Source organism: Corvus moneduloides, chromosome 14 (genome assembly GCF_009650955.1).
Source record: "Corvus moneduloides isolate bCorMon1 chromosome 14, bCorMon1.pri, whole genome shotgun sequence".
Lineage (NCBI taxonomy): Eukaryota > Metazoa > Chordata > Aves > Passeriformes > Corvidae > Corvus > Corvus moneduloides.
In genome coordinates this window covers 6734806-6757071 of record NC_045489.1, presented here as the reverse complement: position 1 = coordinate 6757071, position 22266 = coordinate 6734806, and the positions used below count along the sequence as shown (strand labels likewise).

Here is a 22266-nt window from a genome sequence, read left to right as displayed (position 1 = left end):
GGGATCGGCTGCCCAGCGGTTTGTGAAGCCTTTGTCCCATCCCTTCCCGGGATCCCAGGGCACCGGTGCCGCGTGCTCCCCGAGCTCGCTCCGGAGCGCCCCCTGCAGCCGCGGGGGAACCATCGCACCTGCCCTGCTCACCGGGAGCCGCCAGCGCCCCTGCCGGCTGCGAGCGGAACTGCATCCGAGGGGAAATAGCCTGACAGCCGAGAGAGGCTGGCGCTGGGTTCTGGCTCTGTTTGTTGTTGCTGGCACAGTTATTGTTGTTTGTTTGCCTTGTCATATATATATCTATATAGGTAAAGAATTGTTATTCCTATTCCTCATATCTTTGCCTGAAAGCCCCTTAATTTAAAAATTATAATAATTTGGAGGGAAGGGGGTTGCATTTTTAATTTCAAGGGAGACTCCTGCCTTCCTTGGCAGACACCTGTCTTTCAAACCAAGACACTTCTCAATGGACAGTACCTTAGAGGCTTGAGGCTTAGTAATTCTCCATTTGGGTATATCTATATTCAGTTTGTCTTTGAAGAAATGAAGTGCAAAGCATTGAAGGCTGCTTCTGTACAGGACCATGTTGTTAAAAAAAAAATCCACACTACCCTCTTCTTCTAGTTTGTTGTAAGGCATTCTGTAGTTTAGAATCAGAAATTTGCATTTAACCTCTACTTTCTGTAAACAGCTTCTGTTGGATTTGCTAGTCTGCCTGGGATGTTTGAGATCCAGTTTAGGCTATATCTACATATGTTTGGAGCCCAGCTGCTTTTTTGTGTGGGACAGGGGCAGACTAGAGCATAAAAGGGTCTTAGAAGGCTGGGGGACTAGAAACACTGTCTTTTTGCAGATTCTGCAATGTTGCTTTATTAAGCAGTGCAATTTTTTAAGAACTCTAAAGAAAAGACAAAGTAACTGTAGAGTAAAATTTTCATTGAGCTCAATCTGTTTGGTAGACTAATTCATTTGGCCTGAGATGCACTGACTCCAAGTAGGACAAAGTAACTGCAGAAATGAGACTCAGTTTGCTTCCTCCTTCTCTTGTTTGCTCTTTCTAAAGCAGGGAATTGCAAGGGCGTGATCTCCAAATGCTGATTTGTTTTGATGCAGGAAAGTCCTGTAGGGATTTCTCCAGGTAGATGAAGAGCTTATTAGTTGCTTGCTCAGGATAATATGTTTGCAGGGAAGCACAAGCATTTTTCCATCATCCTAAGCTTGGTAATGCAATGTACAGGGTAAGGTATGATAATTGTAGGCAGTTGTATGGCAGCTGCTTGAGCACCTACAAAGGCATTCTTCAGTGAGAAAGCAGAGAGCACCTGAGGCATGGCTTGTTTGCCCTGTACCATCAGTGTGACTGTTCTGTTCCCTGCCAGCTTTGCAGCTATGCATAACTCAACCTTGGCTGTATAGTTTAAATGTCTTATACCAGGGCATGTAGTCTCAGAGCATGTGACAATGGGCAGAGAACAGAATTCCGCTGTGACTGATGACAACCCATAACTGTTGCATACCCATATGCAAATTGATGCCACATGTGATGTTAAAGTCTCCCTTGCAGAAAAATAACTTCTTTAAGAAAAATGCTGCATCCCTGGAAATGTTCAAGGCCAGGTTGGATGAGGCCCTGAGCAACCTGGTCTGGTGGGTGGCATCCTTGCTCTTGGTCAGGGGATTGGAACTAGATGATCTTTATGCCTTCCAGCCCAAGGCATTCTGTAAAAAAAGGTCTGGGCCTCATTGTATGAAATGCTAGGCTGAGGCTGGCTTTTGTCTTTCAGGGCTTGCAGTTCTAAGCGCAGTTTGTAGAAAAGGGAGCAGGTCCCTCTGTCCAATGCCTAAATAAATATCTAGCTCCAGGTGATGGGTCTCTAAACATTACTAGCAATTTCAAGATGGAGCTTTTCAGGACAGATGTCAGGATGAGGAGGGTATAGCAAAAAGTGGAGGAAAGAATAAGGAGATACTAGGGAAAGAGTAGTGCTGAAACTGCAAAAAGTAGTACTGGATGCTTGTAGAAGGGACTGTATCTTCAGCTTCTGGTCAGAATACACTTGCTCTACTCACTAGAGCAGCTGTTAATACACAGCTTTCTGGTGAGTAGAGCTAATTGAAAAATTACAAGCCCCCATGATTGCTATAGCCTGTGGTTGTGCATTATCCTTTAACAAAATGCAGGCCAGGATTGGTCTTGAGTCCACAAGCTTGACTGAAGGGGGTGTGAAAAAAACTGCTCTTGAGCTGGGAGGTTATGGTGAAGGCTGTTTATACCCCACATGCAGCAGTATTGCACTCCCATCCATCTTTGAAGCATCCTTGACTGGATGCTTGAAGGAGAAGCATGTGCAAGTGAAGGTCTTGGCTGGGGCACTGTAACTTCTTAGTGGCCTTCACCCAGCCAGGCAGCAGCTGCATTGTCAGAAGTGGCTGCTGTCCAGAAGCCCTGTTGTGAATTCACTGTGCTTTCTTGTTGCAGTGTCAGCCCATCTCTGATTGCATTTCTGCCCTCCTGCTTCCAGTGGTGAGAATATGGTTCTTGCTCCTTTTGGTTGTGTCATTCTCAGAAGGTTGCTGGACATCTAGGGAAGATTAGAATGAGGCAAACAGTTTTGTTTGAGAGATGTAGAAACTGAGGCATGTTTACAGTCTTCTCCCCAAGCCCCCAGCCTCAGAGGCAGTATCTGCGACTCGAGCTCACTTGCGTGAACACTTTGCCCCGGGTCTGTGCTCAGTGCATCTCTTTTGAGGCAGCAGAAGCAATCTGGGCTTGTGGGCTTCCAAAAAGTCAAACCAGTACAAGTTGTTCTGTTTGCTTTTATTAGCAACTTGGTCTGAAACAGGACAGGTGGTCGATGGGTTTTTAAAGTGACAGTGGGAAAGGGGAATTTTAGGTTTTTTTCAGTGCTTTAGTTCTGTGTCAGCAAGCAGCCCATATCTGCTTCTCTGCAGGAGTATTTGTGAGGCAGTGGGCTTGGTAGGAGGGGAGGGGTAAGCTGTTCTTGCTTTTCCAATTAATGAAGGCTGCCTTCTGGAAATCTTCATTATTCCCAGGTCTGTGTGCCTGCTGTTCTGACTACAGTCCCTGAGACTTCCCCCATGGGAACAGCATGAGCTTGTCTCTGTCTACACCTAATACCATGGGCAGTAACTGAGCCAGGGCAGGTCTGTTTGCTGGCAAGAAACTCTAACAGTGGTCAGAAGAGCTGGGTTTGGTATGTCAAAAATCCAAGTATGCTTCTCACTGTGGAGGGCTGCAAAGGTGTTGTGTAACTTTTGGTTGTATTAGGACAGTGCTTACTGTGTTTACTTCTTTGTGCAGAAATTGGGGCTGAGGTGGAGTTAATGGCAGCTCATAGGTGTTTGGATATTTGCATGAGAGTCCCTAGACTAGGGGGAGGGAGGGCCAAACTCTTTGGTGTGTAGTACAGAAGATATTGGACAATGTATTTCAAGCTAGAAACCCGCTTCCTTACCAGCATGTGCCAACACGTGACTGGATGTGCAGGCATAGCCACTGCACTGACAGTGTGGCCTGCTGGCAAGAAACCGGGGAGGTGGGGAGCAATGTGCCTGTGTGCACTGCTGGGAACTTGGTTTCTGCCAAACCATTTTTGAAACAGAGCTAAGGGTTCTCTTCAGCTGTGCCTGGCCTGCTCATAAAATATATGCTGACCTGTGAAGCAACATTTTGAGGTTTCTTTTTCAAAGCAGTGGTATTTTTGCTTAGTTGATTATTTGGTTTGGGCTTTTAGTTGGTTTGTTTGGTTTTTTGTGGGAGGGGTGGTTATTTGCAAAGCTTTCTATTTTTGTGGCCTTGGCTAAATGAACAATGATTTGCTCTGGAAAGGAGATCTTGCTTCTACCCTTTCTCAGTATTTCAAAGACCTTAAAACAGACTATCCAAAATCTGTAAGGGCCTGATTCTCTCCTGCCCCAGCAGAATTGTTTTGCTTTCACCAGGGAGCAGTTGTCCCCTTTGCTGCACCTCGTCTCCCTGACTTCTCTCTTTGCATTGGCCTCTCTTCCATCAGGTGACATTGACCTGTCACTTGCTGTGCTCTGAGTTCCTGGCAAGGAGAGAAGTCAGTGCCAGACAAACACACAAATGTCCTTGCTGTGGAAACTGCTGTGCATATATCTAATGTATCTCTCTCAACTCAAGGTTTTCTGGAAAGATAAGATGCTTTGTGGTTTTATGCGCTGTGGCCCTTCTCCTTGTGTCTCTCACAGCAAGCTTTGCTTTCTTTCTGTGGAAATGACTGAGAGAGAACTGGGCTGCCTGCTGCATCTCTGTAGTGCCTGAAAAGCAAAGGTGGAACTGGTCAGAGTCTCTTAGCTGCAGAGGCTGCACAGAGTGGTTTTATGTTTGGGAGTGAGATGGAGCTCAAAAATTTGACTTTGCAGTCTGAGGCGTTTGGGGCAGCTTGTAGGAGAGAGCAAACCACCTGGAAAAGTTGACCTGAGAGTGAGGGGCCGCAGAGTAGGGACACTAGCCAGAGCTGTGTTCAGCTAAAACAGACTGCTGGCCTCACTGACAGCTCTCCTCTGTGATACAAACAAGGATGGGGAGGGAAGCCTTTGAAGGATATTCTGCAAATGATTTGAAATGAGGAATTTTTACATAAACTGGTTTTGAGGAGTAGGATTGCAGAGAAGTCCCAGTGATCCTGGGCATGGCTGGGCCGTCTGATGTGTACCCACGCCTGCTACATGGCATCCCTGCTTTGGCATTTTGCCAGTGCCCTGCTGCTCTCAGGGACACCCATGGTCACCTCTCAGTGAATTGGGGATAGCACTCAATTTGGATTAAAATCCTAGAGATAGTCAGTGTTCAGCCCACCCCCCCCTGTGCCCAAAGCTGTTGGCCTGAATGAAACCTAAGGGACAAATCCTACATCAGAAAAAAAAACCCCAACCCAAACATTTGTAGGACAAGCAGGGACTGGCATGAGGGTTCTGTGAGGCTGTGATTGCTGGTAGTCAAGTTTATCGCATATTGAGCTGGGAAGTGTCACCCATGTTCAGCAAAAGGAGCAAGACTTTGGTCAGTGATGCCCTGCAAATAGGACTCTGCACTACTTCAGCTCATGTCCCTCCATAGTCAAGCCCTGTATGTTCCTCCTATGTGTGTCACCTTGTGGGAGCAGTACTGTCCACTCAGGAAACAGGGGAGGCAGAAAGAAGTGATTCTGTGTGCTGCTCTACCATATGCAAAGTGAACACAGGGAAGCAGACAGGTGATTTTAGAAATATGTTTTCCTCTGAAGAGATTTTTTTTTTGGTTTTTTAATCCTTTATGTATTGCCCATGAATTTGTCTCCACTGGAGCTGCCTGAGGGGTGTGTTTGAATGCTTGGACACTTGCCTTTGAACTGAAGAATACATTTTCCTCCCGGCTTATGGAAAATACTTGCATTCCTTGATGTCTTTGATGCTTTTTTCAGAAAGCTTAGGCACCCCTTTCCAACCCTTCCAACCTGAAAGCTTTGGCTGGAAAATTTTCATTTTGGAGCAAAAAGCCAAAACGTTCTGGTTATCTTCAGAACTATGAATCCACTGTCTGTGTGTGTCTGTTGAGGCAGACATTTTCTTATGCTGTAGTTTTTCCCCTGTACAGATTGATTAGAGAGTCTAGTATCAACTTTTTTTTTGCTTATACTAGCTACTAATATGGTACTGCATTAAAAAAACTTGATTAAAACAGGCATCCTACCAAATGGTGAGCTATTAATTTGGTGGAAGGAGCCATTCAGGCTCTTGAGGTGGGAGCTGTTCCCTAACTCCACAGAAACCAAGAACTGAAACTGTCTTTGCAGTTGTATTTTTGCCCCTCGGGTTCATATTGATTTACTCTGTAGAGGAGGGTGGACTAAACCAGTGACCGTGTTTCTGGGAATAAATTAAGAGTTTTCTTCTGCAAGGCTTCAAAACTTACTAGCATCGATTATCACTTAGCATGAAATGAATGATACTTTCCTGCACCTTTATGGTACTTTTCAGCAGGGAGTTTAGTAAATGAGCTAAGTGTGGCTGCTTCTTACCACCATCATGTGAAGTAAGTGAATATTCACATTTTAGAGGCGGGAGCCTGCTCTATTGGGTAAGGCAATGATATGGTTGGATGGCATATTGTCAGGAACAGAATTCTTGTGTCCTGCTTTCACCCTATTGTGTAGGAACTGGTGTGCCCCTCTCTCCTCAAGGCAGCAGTCATCAGCACTCCTGCCTGTTCTTCCAGCCTTCAACTTGCAACTCCTTGTATGATTAGACATTACAATGAATATTTTTTCTGAAATTGGATTTAGTTCTGGCTCCTAAGGGAAGTCTGTAAGAACAAAGTGAGCATTGCTTGGAAACTGGCATGTGGAGGTGATGCTTCTTCGCATGTTACTGTGCTTCAACCAGTTCAACCCTGATTGGCTGGACTGCAGCAAGACCCAGGCACAATCCCTTTGTCCATCTTTCCTTCCTGCTTCCCCTCCCTCCTCCCTCCCTCCGCCCCCAGGGAGGCTGTCCTACTCTTTTCTTTTTTTTTTTTCTTTCCTTCCCCTTCCATCCTCCCCAGCTGTACTTTTAAGTCCCTAATCAAGCTGTCCTTGCACCAAAGGACAGCTCAGGAGACACGGAGTGGGGCCCACAGCAGTAGGATGGCTCACAGCATCTTGGGGCTCATGCGGCCCTTGTGGAGTGGACTGAACGTGAGCAAAATTCGCCTCATTTACCTCTGTGGTGTCACTGAGCAGCACCACAGCCCAGCAAAGTGGTGGTCAGAAAGAGGCTTCAGCTCCACGAATGGGTTCCAGGATGCCCCTGTGGAATCAAGGTGAGTCACATGCTACCTTGCTGCATCCGAAGGGACGGGCATGCGCCTCTGCCTTGCCCCGTCACAGGGAGAGGAAAGATGCCAGTGTAGCCATGGCGTGGGAGGAATGTGGTGCCAGGACCCAGCCTGAGAGGTGCTGCTTCCTGTCCCTGGAGCTGTGGGGACCTCTCAGAGGTGCTAGTCCCTGCCTCCAGACCTGTGAGGGCCACAGCTAGTGGCTGGGAACCAGCTTGCAAAGGTGACAAAGAGGCCCAAGTGTCCTTTGGCCCATTTCCACTGCAGGAACTACTGCAGGCTCCCTGCCAGCCTTTCCTCTCTCTACTTTAGGGATAGTTCAGGAAAAGATAGTAAAATAAATGCAATTTGTAGATCTCCTAGACTGGTATGATCTGGGCCAGACTGTAATCTGCTAGGCATTGAGAGAGAGATCCAACCAACATCACATAAAATACAATAAACCATTTTGCCATCTGATCTTAGAGAAAAGTCATAGTGATAATCCTGCTTGGTGGGATTTATGAAGACTCATTATCAATGGGATTTCTTCCTAATTGGTTTGTTGCTTGTAAAGTTATCTCTGGCCGTACTTGTAGGCATCTTGCTGGTTTGTATGGCCTTGGAAAGTATCTTTTAGGGAAAACATTGACAGGGGGAAGAACTACTTTCTTGAAACCTCCTTCACTATTTTCGTGTATCACGAAAGGTTTGAGATTTTATTTTTTAAAAAGGAATAATCAGTTGGTATACACTGAATTTGCAGTGTTGAGTTTATCACATCCTGGTAAGATCTTTCCAAAGCTTTAACCATGTATCCTGTGACAGTAATGCCATTGTAAAATAGTTCAGCCTAAATGAAGCAAAATTTAGTCCAACCAATTTTGGTGGGTTTTTTTTAAATCCTGGTTCAAAATTACTTAAAAAAACGTGAAAGGAATTTTTTCATCATTTTGAAAACACCAACAAAAGAATTCAAAAGTAAATAAAATAAAAAGCTGAAGACTTTGTTTCCAGCTTTGGGTACCCACAAGCAGGTGTCTTTCAGAAGAGACTTAAGCCTGGGACTGATTTGAGGGATATAAAGACAAAGAGACCAGTATGCAAGTCAGTCTGTTACTGGACTGAACAGTGAAAACAGGGAGTCATCAGACTGAGTTTATGCACCCAACAGGGGCACCAATACTGGCAACACAGCCAAATACCTTAAATATTCCCTTCAGCCAGCAAAGAGGGGAAGCTCCTTGAAGGTGCTCTCTGCATTGTGGTCACAAGTGCTTGGCATCATCCCTGCTCTTGAGAAGAGTGAACTCTGCACCCAGGCTTATTCAGAGTCATGCAGGGTGTCTCACAATAGCATCTGTCCTTCCTTTTACCTAACTGGATACTCTGTGTGCTGTCCCTGGCTGCAACTTGGCTGCCTTGGGGCCCGTGTAACTGGCAGCAACAGCCAAAGCAAGGTTGGAACTCAGAGGAACTGTAGGGAACTAGATTTGTGGGAGGTTGGTGCAGAGATTCTCCTGCAACTATGTTGGCTGAAGCTCTGTGTGCCTCGAGGATAACAGGAATTAAGTTTTCTGTCGATAAATATGCAGATGTCTTTGGGGATTTTTTGATCCAGCAGTCTCTGCAGACAGTCAGCTCTCATTATTTGAGAGCTATATGACAGTCTCAGAATATACTGTCTTGGTGAGAAATTCTGAGCACTGCTGTCAGGGTAGCAGCCTTCTCCAGACTGGTGTGAGAGCCTGGTCAGGAGGAGATGAAATGGATGCTGTTTCCCTCTCATTTGTAGGTTCCCTTTCTGCAAGTTATCATTAAGAGAAGCTGATGGCCATGTTCCTAACTCTTGGCCAGATTAAATGTTGCAGGCTGTCAAAGTAACTAGTAATTTTTCCTGAACATGGATCACATCAACTCAGAGGATGTTACTCATCCCTGTAGCTCTGTAAGCTGGGGCTGAGCATGTCTTGCCACAAGAAGGCTCCCTGTGATGGAGGTAAGGAAAGGAGTGGGCACTTCATGGAAGAAAAAGCAGCAGAAAAGGAATAATCATCAAGTAATCCCTGTGGGAAGGGAAGGGGAAACAAAACATGAATGACAACAGCCCTTCTAGCAGGATTAGCATCTGATCCTGAGCACTTTGCTTGTTACTGCATCACTCTACCCAGGATTAACATCCCAGGCCTGGGACTTGAAAATGCTCTGCCTGCCTACACGTGCTCCCTCTGCCAGCCAGCCCAAGCAGAGGCAGCACGTGCAGAGCACCAGCACTTGTTTGTGCACAGATAGACATTTATTCTGAGGGCTGTTTGATGAAGTGGGAAATATTTTGGGGCAACTGAGATTTGTCTGCCACTGAGAACTGATAATTTGAATTTTTTCTGATGTGCATGGTGTAATCCTTCGAGAAAGTGTTTGCATGCACATTTCCTCTACATACCATGTCTCTAGCACTCAGCCAAAAGACTTCAATCGTGGATGTGCAGAAAAGGGTGGACTCCTCTGATTTTTGCAAATTTGTCTTGCAGCTCTGAGGATCAGGTGACCGTGCATTTTATAAATCGGGATGGAGAGCGACTTACGACCACAGCCAAAGAAGGGGAGAGTTTGCTGGAAGTGGTAGTCAATCAAAACTTGGCCATTGATGGGTTTGGTAGGTGTTCCAGAAGGATATGTACATGTGCTGTTAGGACCAATGGGTTTTTAGGAATAGTGCAACAGTACATATGCCACTGTGTTTTGCCAAGACCATAAACAAGCTTCTCTTCCCCACCGGCTGTTTGCTGGGTGGCTCACCATGCTGAGATGGCAGTGTAACCTCACACAGTCACCACTGGCATTCCAGCAGCCTCTGTCAATGCATTTGGCTGGATAGAGCTGATGTACAAATTTTAAAACTGACTGTAATTCTCCCAGAGAAGAGGCAGGCTGGAAACATCTGTTGTGTTTCCTAGCATCTCTTTTGATGTGCTGCAGATCTGTTAAAGGGCGTTTCCTCACACTGTTCCTAAAGATGGTCTCTCTCGCCCCCTTATTTTTCCTGATTTGCTGTCATTCCCTTGTTTCTCCACCAGGTGCGTGTGAAGGGACATTAGCCTGCTCTACCTGTCACCTCATCTTCGACAGGGACACCTTCCAAAAGCTTGATGCCATCTCAGATGAAGAGCTAGACATGCTGGACTTGGCGTACGGGCTCACTGACACGTAAGCCTCCCTGCTGATGGCAGTAGATCCTCAAGCCTCTGAGGCAGATTCTCACTATGTGGCACCTATTTCCAAGGGAATGGAGCTTGTTCTGTGTTATAGTTGTGCCTTGAGAGCTGCCTTCCTTTGAGGCACAGGAGATGTTTAACAGGAGCTTTAGTGAAAACCCATCCTGGACCAGACATCCCAGTGTGGGTGGGGAACTTCTCCCTTTACTTTGGGAACAGAGGAGCCTCACTTCATGTTTTCTTCTCAGATCGCGCCTTGGCTGCCAGGTGTGCATTAAGAAGTCGATGGATGGTCTGACAGTGCGGGTCCCCATGGATGTGTCGGACATGAGGAGGCAGCTGGAGGTTGGAAAGCAAAGCAAACAGTAACTGGAAACGGTTGCTGCACAGCTTACACCCACAGTTAGCGTGGCAGGGTATTCAGCTTTTGGTTGACACTATTGCTTTTTGTGGCTGGCTTGCAGTAGACCAATAGAGGTCTGATTCAGTATAAAAGGCGTGTTTGGCAAATCTCTTATTTAAACAAGGCACAATGCTTAATAGGGTCTTTGGTATGTATTTTAAGTGCCTAAATGCTCTGCTAAATGCAACTGGATTAAAGTGTGTGGCTTTATATTTCCCTGGGTGGGTGTCAGTAAACATCTCTGCTGTATGTGACTCTCTTTCTCCTTTGAAATTTAAGAATTCTGCTATTCTGAGTAACTGCTGAGAATTTTGCAAGGCTTGGCTCTTTAAAAATGGAGCAGACTTTTCCCAATTTGGGAAGCTTAAGAAGAGATTGCTGTTTGCAAGTCAGTGTACTGGTGGGCTTGATGATGTAGGTGACTTGAGTTTGGTCAGCAAGAGCATACTGAGGACATTTGTGTGCTGACAGTTCCTGTAAGCAGGAACCACTTCAATGAACTTGAGATGTTATGGGTTCCTGAATTGTTCTGTGCCAGGAGCAGCCACTATCTCCAAAGGTTAAATTTTCTTACTGCTGTACTATCACACATGTCAAATAAAATTGTAATAATGAGGCTTTTAGACCTACAAGATGCACTATTGTGGTACCATGAGCCTGGCTGGAATAGAATGAGTTGGCCGGAAATCTGGTTGGCTGCATTAAGCGCAGCACTGCCAGCTGATCAAAGGAGGTGATTGTCCTGCTGTACTCAGCACTGGTGGGGCCTTACCTGGAATACTGCATGTAGTTTTGGGCACTGAATATAAAAAAGACATTTTTTTGTTAGAGTTTGTTTGTCCAGAGCAGGACCATGAGGACGATGAAAGGTCTGGAGGGGAAGTCTTACAAGGAGCACTGAGGTCACTTGGTTTGTTGAGCCTGGAGGAGGCTGAGGTCAGACCTCATTGTGCTCCTCAACATCTTCACGAGGGGAAGTGGAGGGGCAGGTACCAATCTCTTCACTCTCATGACCAGTGATGGGACTCAAGGAAACGGCATGAAGCTGAGTCAGGGGAGGTTTAAGTTAGATGTCAGGAAACGGTTCTTCACCCAGAGGGTGGTTGGGCACTGGAACAGGCTCCCTAGGGCAGTGGTCACAGCACCCACCCTGACTGAGTTCAAAAATGGTTTGGACAATACTCCCGGGCACATTATGGCATTTTTGGTATGTCCTGCAGAGGGCCAGGAGTTGGACTCGATGATCCTGATGAGTCCCTTCCAATTCAGCGTATTCTATGACTCTACGATTCTGTGATTGACGAAATCTCGGAGTAACCTCGGGGCCTGGGCCGCGGGGCTGCTGTGCGGCGCTGCGGCGCCAGGGGGCACTGGCGGGGCGGGGGCGGCTGCGAGGAGGAGGAGGAGGAAGAGGAGGAGGAGGAGGAGGGCGCGGTGGCTGCGGGGCTGCTGCGCTGTGCCCGTCCCTCCTTCCTCTCGCGCTGGCCGGTGGCTGGGCCTGTCTCGGGAAGCCACGACTGCCGTCTGTGTCTGATGGTCTCTGGGCACCTCCATGCCTTCCTACTGCTGGCACCACCCCTGCCCCTCCCGGCATGGCCTGGTGTCCCTGTGGGCTCAGGCACAGGTGATGAGTGACACCCTGAATCCCCGCAGTAGGCCTTGTCTTCCTCTCTGATCCTTCATGCAAAAATCGATACAAATTTTTATCCATGTCAGAATTTTATTCTTAGCAGAGGGGTACCTGCAGGAAGGGTTTCCTGGCATGGGCCAGAACCATATGCTGTAAGAGGTGAAGGCAGCAGGGTGGATTTTTTTCAGGGCCCCAGCCTTGTTTGGGGACCACGGATGTACTAGGGCTTCAGGCTTGTGACTGGCATGTCACAGGGTAGCCCTTTGCTTTGTCATACATTAGAAAAGTCTTCCAGGCTGTGCCTGTTTCTCCCAAATCCCTTCTCCTACAACTTGTCCCAGGTTTACTGTGAAAAAGCAAAGAGAATAAATATGGATTAAATGAAAGCAGTTAAGCCACCACCTTCAGTAGCACTTCAAGTCTCTCCCCTTCCTGATGCTGCCACTTGCAAAGGTGATCTAGAGCTTTGCAGTCCCACTCCTCGGTCCCCACCTTGTTGTGAGCTTGAAGCTGGACCCCAGGCTGCTGCTGGAAGATCTCAGCTCTCTGCACACATCCTGGCAGGATGGCAAGGGAGGGAGCAGCTTCTGGCTCAGAAGGGTTGAATGACTGCTGTTTTCCTCTTCAGAGTGTAGGTGACCTCTGAAGAAAGAGTTTCTAGGACAAGCTGTTACTATTGAAATGCAGAGAGTCAAAGTAGCCCGTGCTACTCTTTGGTGGGGCTGTCTGTCCCATTGAAGGTGCCATGGGATAATGGAGAGCCCTCTGCACAAGGGAGCTAGCTACCTGCAAAGGATGAGGGAGAAAATGTCTTAGAAGATTGCCTTTCCTGACTGTTGAATCATCAGAAATAGAACTGAAAAGGTTAAAGTAAACTACAGCTGCCTCGGGCTCTTCTGTTATGTTTCTGTCAGCCTGCAGGATAAGGAAAGAAATCATATATCCTGAGCAGAAATAAGATGAGGCTGAACTGCATGAGTAATTTCTCTTCAAGGCAAGTGACCTGGACTTGTTTGGCCTTGGTCTGTACTGGGAGCAGGCCCTGAAGGCGCCTCATTTCCTGTGTGGTGACCGTGTAACACGACTTCCCGAGAGCCTGCACCCGATGGGGCAGTGAGTGGGGCTTTCAGTATGTGACAGGCCAACGTGGTCTAAATGTTCTGCAAAAGGGCAGAGAAAGAAGGGAAACCTATTTGTGTCTCAGGGCTGTACATTAAGGGAAAATGTGGCCTTTCTGGAGCAGAAAGCCAACCAAGTGTCTTTGTATTTATTTCTTGTTATGAGCAAGCTGGGGGCTGTGGAACATTTTCAAGACTGGTCTCTGAGTTGCATTATTGCCTAGCTCATGGAAAAGGAGTGCTGTAAATTTCCAAGCCCAGAACTCTGGTTTGTACTATGTTTTGCAGGGTTTTGTTTTGTTTTGTTTTAAATAAAGGAAAATGCTTAATACAAAGCTGGGTTAGAGCAGCTACCCAGGGAACTGTGCTCAGGCAGCCTAAGATGAGGCAAGGAAAACTGTGTGTTTTTTCCTGCCTCTCCCAGTGTTTCTATAAACTAATCTCTAAGTTTCTTGTGTTCCTTTTAGGTGATGCAAATTGTGAGCTCTTACTCTGCATTTGGTTCAGGTCCCCTTTGTTTGACCTGAGCCCAGCCACTGAATTTACAATCTGTTAGCATGTTTAGAATACAGAATAATCTCTTTTCCAAGAACAGGCAGACTTTTCTTATAATATTTAGTGCTGTTTCACCTTGAAAAGACAGGAGTAAGGCCTAGACTGAGGTGCTGGCAGAAGGCTTCTTGGCAGTATGGCCAACCTGGCAGACCTGGGCTGGGAGGTGAGTGTGTTTTACAGCAGTTCAGTGCAAATGGTACCATCCTGACACAGGGGCGAGGGGAGCAAGAGCAAGGAGAGAAAAGGTGACAACACCACAATGACAACTTGTGTGTCTTTTATTAAAACAGTTACAACTGGAAAAAAAGACTGTGGATGCCTTGTTGCTGTTCTTGTGTGAGGAAGATTATAGTGGTGGTGGAGTTGTGTTAAGATTATATACACCTTTCATTATACAAGGGCCACAAAGGTGACCTGGGACAGATTGTGCCACATCTGAGAGTTAAACACCCTTCATCTAACAAAACAAACTGTATACACCTTGGAAAGTGGGCTCTAGGCTTCCCCCCTTTTCCCTTGCCCTAGTATTTGATAATGTGAATTTGGAGTACTGGGCCAGGTTTCTGTCACTGACTCTCAGAGGCACCTGGCAGATGAGTGGAGGATCTGACATTAGATAACTTTACACAGGTGGCTTTCCCCTCTGTGCAAGGACTGAACCATGGCAGCTGTCATGCAGCTCCAGCTCTGGCTATTTGCAGACACTCAGCAGCTTGCAGGGGTACTTACTCCACAAGCACTACCTTTCAGTCATTAGGATTCATGTATTTCTCTTCTCCTTCACCAGTTCACGGTTCACTGAGTAAAAGGATTGTCTCTCTGACAGATACCACCATAGAAAACTCTCACGTAACTTTCAAATGAACCATCCCAAACCTTTTAACCTTTGAGACTTTTCCCACTCTTTTCTTAAAACAACCTGTTAAACTAATGTGGTGCTCTCAGCATCTTTTTAGAGCTCAGCTGGCAGTGTTACAACCCTCTAACAAGTCCCACTAAGTCTGTGGCACTTCTGAGCATGGTTTTGAATGGAATCATAGGGATGCTCCAGGAGTCCACTAGCTGCATCTCTTTGGTCCTTACCAGCAGCCTGCTTAGCGCATCCCTGCCTGGAATTTCCCCAAACTCAATTCTGCTGGAGCGCACTGGGCCACATTCTCTGCTGAGTGGGAACTCAATGTTTCTCTGAGCCAGCATCTGTGATGAAGCCTGGACAGTTTCACTGTATGGACTGACAGCTTTCTGGCCAGATGTGACTTTGCTTCAGCATCTACTGCACATCATTCCTGACAACTTCCACAACTCCTTGACCTCATGCCAAAACCAAGCCCTGCTCAAGTCCCTCTCAGCATGACTAGGAATTTGATTAGTTGCCTCATCCACACTGCCTCTAGAAAGGGGCATCAGCATTGACAGAATATTGTCAACTTTCACTAGGACTGAAACTCCTAGCTACTGAGCTACTCCCAGAGGACACTGAAGAACATTCATAGCCCTGTCAAAGTGACAGTACTAAAATCCTTTATAGTAACTGTGTCTCTGTCAAATGCTAACTTTGGGGAAGGTACGAGAAAGAAACAATCACTGCAAAATTAATTCCAGAAAAAAGCAATCTTGGGTTTAAAATGTTACATATGCTGTCTGTCAGTAAATGCTGGACTTTGGACTCTGGGCTCCAGCTGCTGATTTTGGAACCCAGCCTCAACAAGTAACAGATGTGGGCTGTGAGCTAGATCACAACAGACAAAACAGATGAGCAGAGTGAAGCAGCAGTGATTTCTGGAATGGAGGTGAAGGATTTTCCTTTGGATGAATGGTGATGATGAACAGTGAATAATGGTGGGTTTTGTGCAAGTGTAAAGATTTTTAACTAATTCTTAAGGAGCAGTAGCTGCCCCAGTTGTCCAGTCATCCACACACATCAGCAGCTGACTGGAGAAAATAAAGCAACATTTCTCTTTTCCTGCTATAAAAAAAAATGGAGTCAGGCCCTATACAGGTCAGCTAATTCATGGACAGGGAGAGTCTGGTGGTATTCAGTCCACTACACACCCAGCCAGTGTGGTCTCTGCCATCAGAAAAGGGCAAAAAGAAAACACAGCCCCTCCCCCCCCCAATGAGTATTGAACCCCATCATTACATACACATCCTGATCATATATTACAGAATATTTTCTGTTGCACATACACAAATATTTAGTTTCTCCATCTCCATCACCTTAAACAAATGTCTCTTCTGCAAACACTGCTGTGTCATGCTCCTCTGCAGTCACCTCTGCCAGAGGCTGGCTCCTGAGCCACTCCACCCTGCTCCGGAGGAGTTCCTTCTCCACTGCTTCCACCTCTGCTGGGGGACAGGGCTCGGTTTCATCGTGCTTGAAATACTCCTTGATGGTGTTTCGGATGGAGTCAGGGAGGATGATGCGGATGGTGTGGCTGAATGTGTCAAAGCCCTTGCTTTGGGGTGGCGCCTGCGCCATTTCCACTGGTTGTCTCTCCAGCTCCTTGGGAGCAGAGGCACTTTGGGGGCTTTCTCTGTGCTCAGCCTGCAGGGATGGGACTGTTGGTTTGTGGTGGTAGCGCCTGGAGATGGACTGCAGGACAAGGGGGGTGTTCTGCCCATAGAAAACTGTCTGGGGGATGTGGACTCTCACAGTCTGCAAGCTCTTGGACAGGCTCTGCTCACTGCTGCTGCTGGGTGGGTCTCTGCTGCTGGTGTTTGTCACAGATCTCTCCTCTTCTCCCACTTGAGACCCCCAAGAGCTTTCTTTATTTGGGGCCACATAAAAAGTTATCTTGGTGCGCTTCAGGCTTTCCTGGCTCAGAGGGCAGTCATCAATGCCTTTGATTTCTATGTTCTTCACTGTCTTCTCCCTGTGCTGCTGGTGGCTGACCTGTGGGGATGTCTCGCTGGATGGGCTGGCAGCTGGGAACTCAGGGTGTTGTTCAAACTCTTTGGTACAATCCTGGCTCCTGAGCCCTGGGCCAGGGCACCCTGAACAACTCAGCTGTCTCTCCTCTTCTTCCCAGTCAATGTCAGTGAATGGACTTCCCATGGCAGCTGTGCTCACACATGGAAAACTTTTCTGCTCTCCAGAGCAATGACTGTTCTCTCCAGCCTTGGGTTCATCCTTCTGAAAACTGTCCAGATTGCACAGATGTAAAGGCACAGGAGATGTGAAGGATTTGTGCCACTCTTTTTGGGACCTTTTGGTAGCCGTGGGAGACACAGCATGAAGCCTAGCAGAAGTGCCAAACATGAATGGCAGGGATGAGACATCTGTGGGACTAATTGCTGATGACTCTGAGCAGTAGGAGAAAGCACTGTCTAAGGAGCTGAGTGAGGAGGCAGAAGGGGAGGTGGTGGTAGAGGACAGGCTGGAGAAGCTGGACCTGTTGGACAGGCTGGACTTCTGAAGGCTGAGCTGCTTCACCCTGGAGGTGGTCTGAGGTGATTGCCACAAGTTCTGCCTGGCCATATTAACCCCAGGGCTTAGGCCTTCATCAATCAGCTTCTGGCTCTCCATCTGCAGCTGCCTGAGCCTGTGGATGTAGTCTGTGTGGCTGCTCATGATGGTGGCATCGCAGCTGGACTGGCGGGCCACTGGCTCATGGCTCTGTGCAGGCAGCTGGGAGCTGAGGCAGACGCTGGGCTCTGAGGAGCACCGGTCCCTGGCTGGGCTGAGCGAGCGTATGGAACCGAGGGAACAGAAGGAGCCATCCTCCTCCAGGAGCTCATAGCTGTCTGCACTGGCATTGGTCCGGGCTTTGCTTTGGTAGCAGGCTGTGATCTCACTGAACAAGTCCCAGTCTTCCTGATCCTCATCAAGTAACAAGCTGCTGGGTGGTTCAAACATGGCATCTGTTTCAGATTCCAGGTGGTGCTTTGGCCCTTCTGGATCACAAATGGAAAACTCCAGCTCATCAGAGGAATCATCATGCTGAGCCAAACCTATGTCTGGGGCAGAGGACACAAATGAATTCGTTGCCATATATAAAGTACCTCACAACTAAAACAGGGAAATTATATCAAGCCCATGGAAAAACAAAGATGATCCATTATTCTCACAGGCAATAATAAAAAAATTCTGGCTGGCTTGATGACCTAAGTTTTCACCGCTGGCCTGTATTCACAGGATAGATAACAGAGACAACTCTCCATACAAACCATGTGGTTTAGCTTTACAGAACTAACCTGGAAAATAAAAAGACTGCTGGGACATGGCAGTGCTATGGCTACACGAAATTCTTGCAATGGCTAGAGTAGGTTTAACAGCAGCCACAGAGAAAGACAGCAGTCCCTGGGGACACACTGGAGGTTCTGCACCTCAGCCTTCTGCTTTGCTATCTCTTCCTGCCTATGCTTGAAAACACAACTGGTTTTCAGTGCTTTTCCTTAGAAGAAACATGAAGGTAAAGCAAACTCTTTTGTCTGAGGACTTTACCTATTAAAAGATTTTAAATATTTCTGGAAGATTTGCTACCACCAACTTACCCAGAGATTCTGCTGAGTTTTTGGACTTCTTTTTGTCAGGTCTTTGGAACAAGGAAGCAATATCACCCCCAAAAATCTCTCCCGAGTTTTCAATCAGAAACTGCACTAACAAGGCCACCTGGCAAAGACAGGAATTCACAGATTCAGTTTCATGAAAGTAGAGACAGCCATTTACAGCAAGTAAAATCATACCCAGATTGTTCTCATTTTTTTTCAAAGGTGTAATTTCCTCAAGAAGCTGTTATTAATGTGGTAGTGCATCTGTATGAACACCTGAGGCAAGAATATGAACTATGTGAACTGGTACTGTGAGCCAGGTATAGCACATTCTACAATTTTCCTCACTATTGCTTACACCTCAGAAGCTACAAGCAAGCCTTCCTCCTTTCTGGTGCACTGTCATGCTCATTGCTTACTTTGTCCCAGCTGAGGTGGCAGTGTCCAACTTCAACTGCTCCAATTTTCTTGTGCTTGCTTGACCATATAGGCAGTTCATGTGGTAAAGCAACCACCACTTCCCTGTTCACCCTGGACAGTCTGAGGAGCTAAACCCCTCCCGGCATGGGCACAGCTGCACAGGGGAAAGGATGGGGCCTGGATGCCACTCAGCCAGCACTGTCACTGGCCCTATGCCTTCCTTAGACAACAAAAGGCAGTGCCCATAAAAAGCAGTGAAAGGGGCACACAGAGGTGAGGCCAAACCTATGGAAGATTACCTTCTTTGTGGACCGGCTCTCCTCTTCAGGCCCAGTGGGACTTGGTAGCCACAGCATATTGGGTGCTATGCAAAGAGCCAGGTTAAAGGCATTCATCTGATTCACTCCGGAATTCTGCTCAATATGATGGAGGACTCCAAAGAGGTGTCTGAGTAAGATGAGGTTGGCCTCTGGAAGCTGGTTGACTAGACTATTCAGGGGGTGGGAACAAAGGAAAACAGTGCTGTTCACAAACATCTGCTCTTTGAATACCAGAAGTTACATCCCAAAGCTTTGCTCCCTTCTGCCCCTTTGTACCCAGCCTGAGACATCCCCATTTGATAATAAGGTGAGTCTGTGTCACTCCCCTCTACCAACTCATGTGAGAGCCACAACTCTGCATCCATATTGCCCACCTGCTCTGGTCACAGAGCTAGAGGGACAAAGGACTTGGGTTCAGAGCACATGGGAGGGAACCCACAATGCCTTGAAAAAACAGGGACTGCCCAGAGGAGACAGGAGACAGCTCCAGGCCAGCAGCGTGCCAGACCACGCCACTGCCGTGTCCTGTGCTATGGAGACCATGGAGAAAGAAGGCCCAGGCTAAACAGTAAGGTTCAAAAACTGAGCTGAGCTGTGGTTGAATATACTGGATATCCAACAGGAGGCTGATAAACTGTTCTTGCTCGTGGCAGCAGTTTCAAGGCAGTAAAGCTGTTTTCAAGGTCCTGGTCACCACCTTGACAGGGCTGTTTCTTCTAACTGCCAATATGATGATCAGCCTCATTTTGTGCACATAAGAATAAAGTTACTGTCATTGAAGATCTAATTCTGCTACCATTGATGCACTCCTGGTGGCTGAATTACTGTGCTTTTTCAGTTTACTTGTTCTGGTAATTTGAACTAATCATCAGAAAAGAATTTTTTAATGACTTTTCTGGGGTCAGAAATGTTAATGATGTTCAAAACAGACCCTTGAAAAGAAAATTTTCTGATCAGTGACAATGGCAATCAGCAATAGCTCCTCCACTGTGGCCTGGAGCATTTCCAGTAATCTCCCAGAAAACGAAGGCTATTCTTAGCGTCATATGCTCCCCCTTTTCCCACCAAAAGAAACTTTAACAAAGTCTTTTACAAACCTTTTTATAGCTTCAATCTTATGTGCCCGATTTTCTGTGTCCACAGCTTCCATCCACAGTCCGTGCATGTCTGAGGATAGAACACTGTCAGGTATATTTCGGAGAAAATCCTGAATTAAATATATATATGTAGAGCAGTCTGGTCAGTTTTGAATTCCTGGTTTCAGTTTCACAATGCATATAGTCACTGTTTATTCATATAAAACACAAGATAAAACAAGACATGACACAAACATGTTTATTCTCCCCTGCCACGCCCACCAAGCTGTCCTCCTCAGACTCTTCCATGGCAGCACTGCAGGATGAACAAGCAGTCCTCCTGTTTTGCCCCTTCTCCAGAGTAGGACTGACCTCCACTCCAGCAGAGGACTCAGCCCTGAGGCTCCGCACAGATCTCTCTGAAACATTTCTCAGCTAGGAGGACTGCTGGTTTTTCTCAGGGGACCATTCAACAACTCAATGTATGTCTTGTGTTGGAAAGCGCCTGAATATCAGGCCAGCAAGAACAAGGGGATGTTTTTTGGATACTTTGGTGCCTAAATTATTCTGACCAGATTTAATTGCCAGTGCAAAATACAGGCTTTTCCTTACTGAAACATGGGGCTTATCACAAGCTTCATCCCCCACCCACAACCCCTCTGCTTGGATTTAGCAGCTGCTTTCCTTTGTGCCTGCTGGTTGATCAGAGGGTGAAGGCTTGGGGTCCAGAGAGCACAGGTCAGCTCCTTTGACCTGTTTTTGGGGGTTGCAGAGCATCTGCACTCAAATGGTACGAGTCCTCCCAAACCTTCTGCAGCCTCTTCTCTGCATTCAGAAATGACAGAGAACATCTGTGCTGCTGCCACCAAAGGGTTTTATGCATATGTCAGTGCAGCATCTCTCAGGTTATTTGGCACTGTACAGACATCATGGCTATCTTACAGGTGGACATCACTGTATTTCCTGCTGGAGGTGGTTTGGTACAGGGAGGTGCCAAAGGAAGCCCCATCCTGAGGGGCTGCACATGTCTGCATGTGAAAACCAGCATCACTGTGTTGGGCAGATACCTCTGTGTACAAAGACACCCCAAGCCATCAGGTGAAAACATTCCTTGCTGGAAAATGCTTTCTGTTCCCCTGAAATCCCCTCTACCCATAAAGACTCATTGCTTCCTTAAAGAAGGAAGGTACCATTAGCACAGACAGCTGAGTTACTTGGCCAAACATACCGTGATGACTGCTGCAGCCACAAAGACTGACTCTCCATCTACCTGAACATCATCTCCAGAGTTCAGCTTCTCTTTCAATTCCTTGCAAGTCTTGGCATTGGCAGAACGTCTGAAAATGCCCCTAGTAGAAGGACCTTCATGGTACAAGAGGAGCAGCATATCCTAGGAGAAAACCCAGTTGTACTTAAGAGCCTAACACTTTACCCTCTTGTTTGTGTATATTATACATCATGTCTTGTAATGTAATTAGCATAAGACCAAGTCAGTAACGGGAAGAAAACAATACAAGAGATTTATCCTGATCTAATCAGGGACAAGAACCTGACAGCCAAGTTGCAGATACAGTTCATGTGGACATGCTTATCCTGTGACAAGTGTGAGCCCAGGGGACTCTTGCAGTGAGTGAGGTCTAGGCTATGTAGCATGGCAGGATCCACTGACATTACCCTTGTCAGCTGGAGATGACCTGGTTGGAGACACCCATTGAAACAGGACAGACATCTGTGAATGAAGTGATAGGGATTACCCAGGAGAGGGTTGTTCCCAACCTTGTTACTGAGCTGAATCTGAATCACAAGTAAACCATGGTCCTCTTCCTCATTCAGTCCTCATAAATATGGCAAGTGGCTTTAAATTTTGGGTTAAACACATCAAGTTTATGTCAAGACAAGCAGTCCAGGCTGCTGCTTACCATGATTGGCTTGGGAAGGATTCCGTCAGGACAGACAGAAGACAGGGACAGGCCAAAGAGCTTCCGTGGTGTGGTGGGGGACTGTGACGGAGGGCTGCCCGTGGGGGTGCTGGTGCTGCGGCGCAGGGCCCAGTCAATCAAGGACTTCTTCCTCTTGGTGTGTTTCTGCAGTGATTCTGAAAGAAAACACAGACTTTCATTACAGGCCTGTCTGTCCTCCTGCTGGCCAGTGAGTAATCTAGAGTGGAGGCAGAGTTCCCAGCAAAACAAGGACTTTCTACCCTCACCTGTTTATTAACTGCACTCTT

At 46.9% G+C, this 22266-nt stretch overlaps 2 protein-coding genes across 2 annotated transcripts in view; one reads left to right on the top strand and one right to left on the bottom strand.

Annotated features, from left to right (window-relative positions):
• Positions 1-6532: 6532 nt before the first annotated feature.
• LOC116450927 (adrenodoxin-like) lies at positions 6533-11061 on the top strand. The gene is made up of 4 exons (XM_032123915.1): positions 6533-6817; positions 9343-9467; positions 9889-10018; positions 10275-11061. The coding sequence occupies exons 1-4, from the start codon at positions 6642-6644 to the stop codon at positions 10393-10395; spliced, it is 552 nt and encodes a 183-aa protein (XP_031979806.1). The 5' UTR covers positions 6533-6641; the 3' UTR covers positions 10396-11061.
• Positions 11062-13992: 2931 nt separating this feature from the next.
• Positions 13993-22266, bottom strand: part of LOC116450925 (rho GTPase-activating protein 20-like) — a 30739-nt gene continuing 22465 nt past the window's right edge. The window contains exons 10-15 of the mRNA XM_032123914.1: positions 21959-22134; positions 21268-21429; positions 20061-20170; positions 18943-19132; positions 18227-18344; positions 13993-17689 (exon numbers count right to left, since the gene is read on the bottom strand). Of these exons, the coding sequence (XP_031979805.1) occupies positions 15951-17689; positions 18227-18344; positions 18943-19132; positions 20061-20170; positions 21268-21429; positions 21959-22134 (2495 nt within the window). The 3' untranslated portion in view covers positions 13993-15950. The remainder of the gene's footprint in view (positions 17690-18226; positions 18345-18942; positions 19133-20060; positions 20171-21267; positions 21430-21958; positions 22135-22266) is intronic.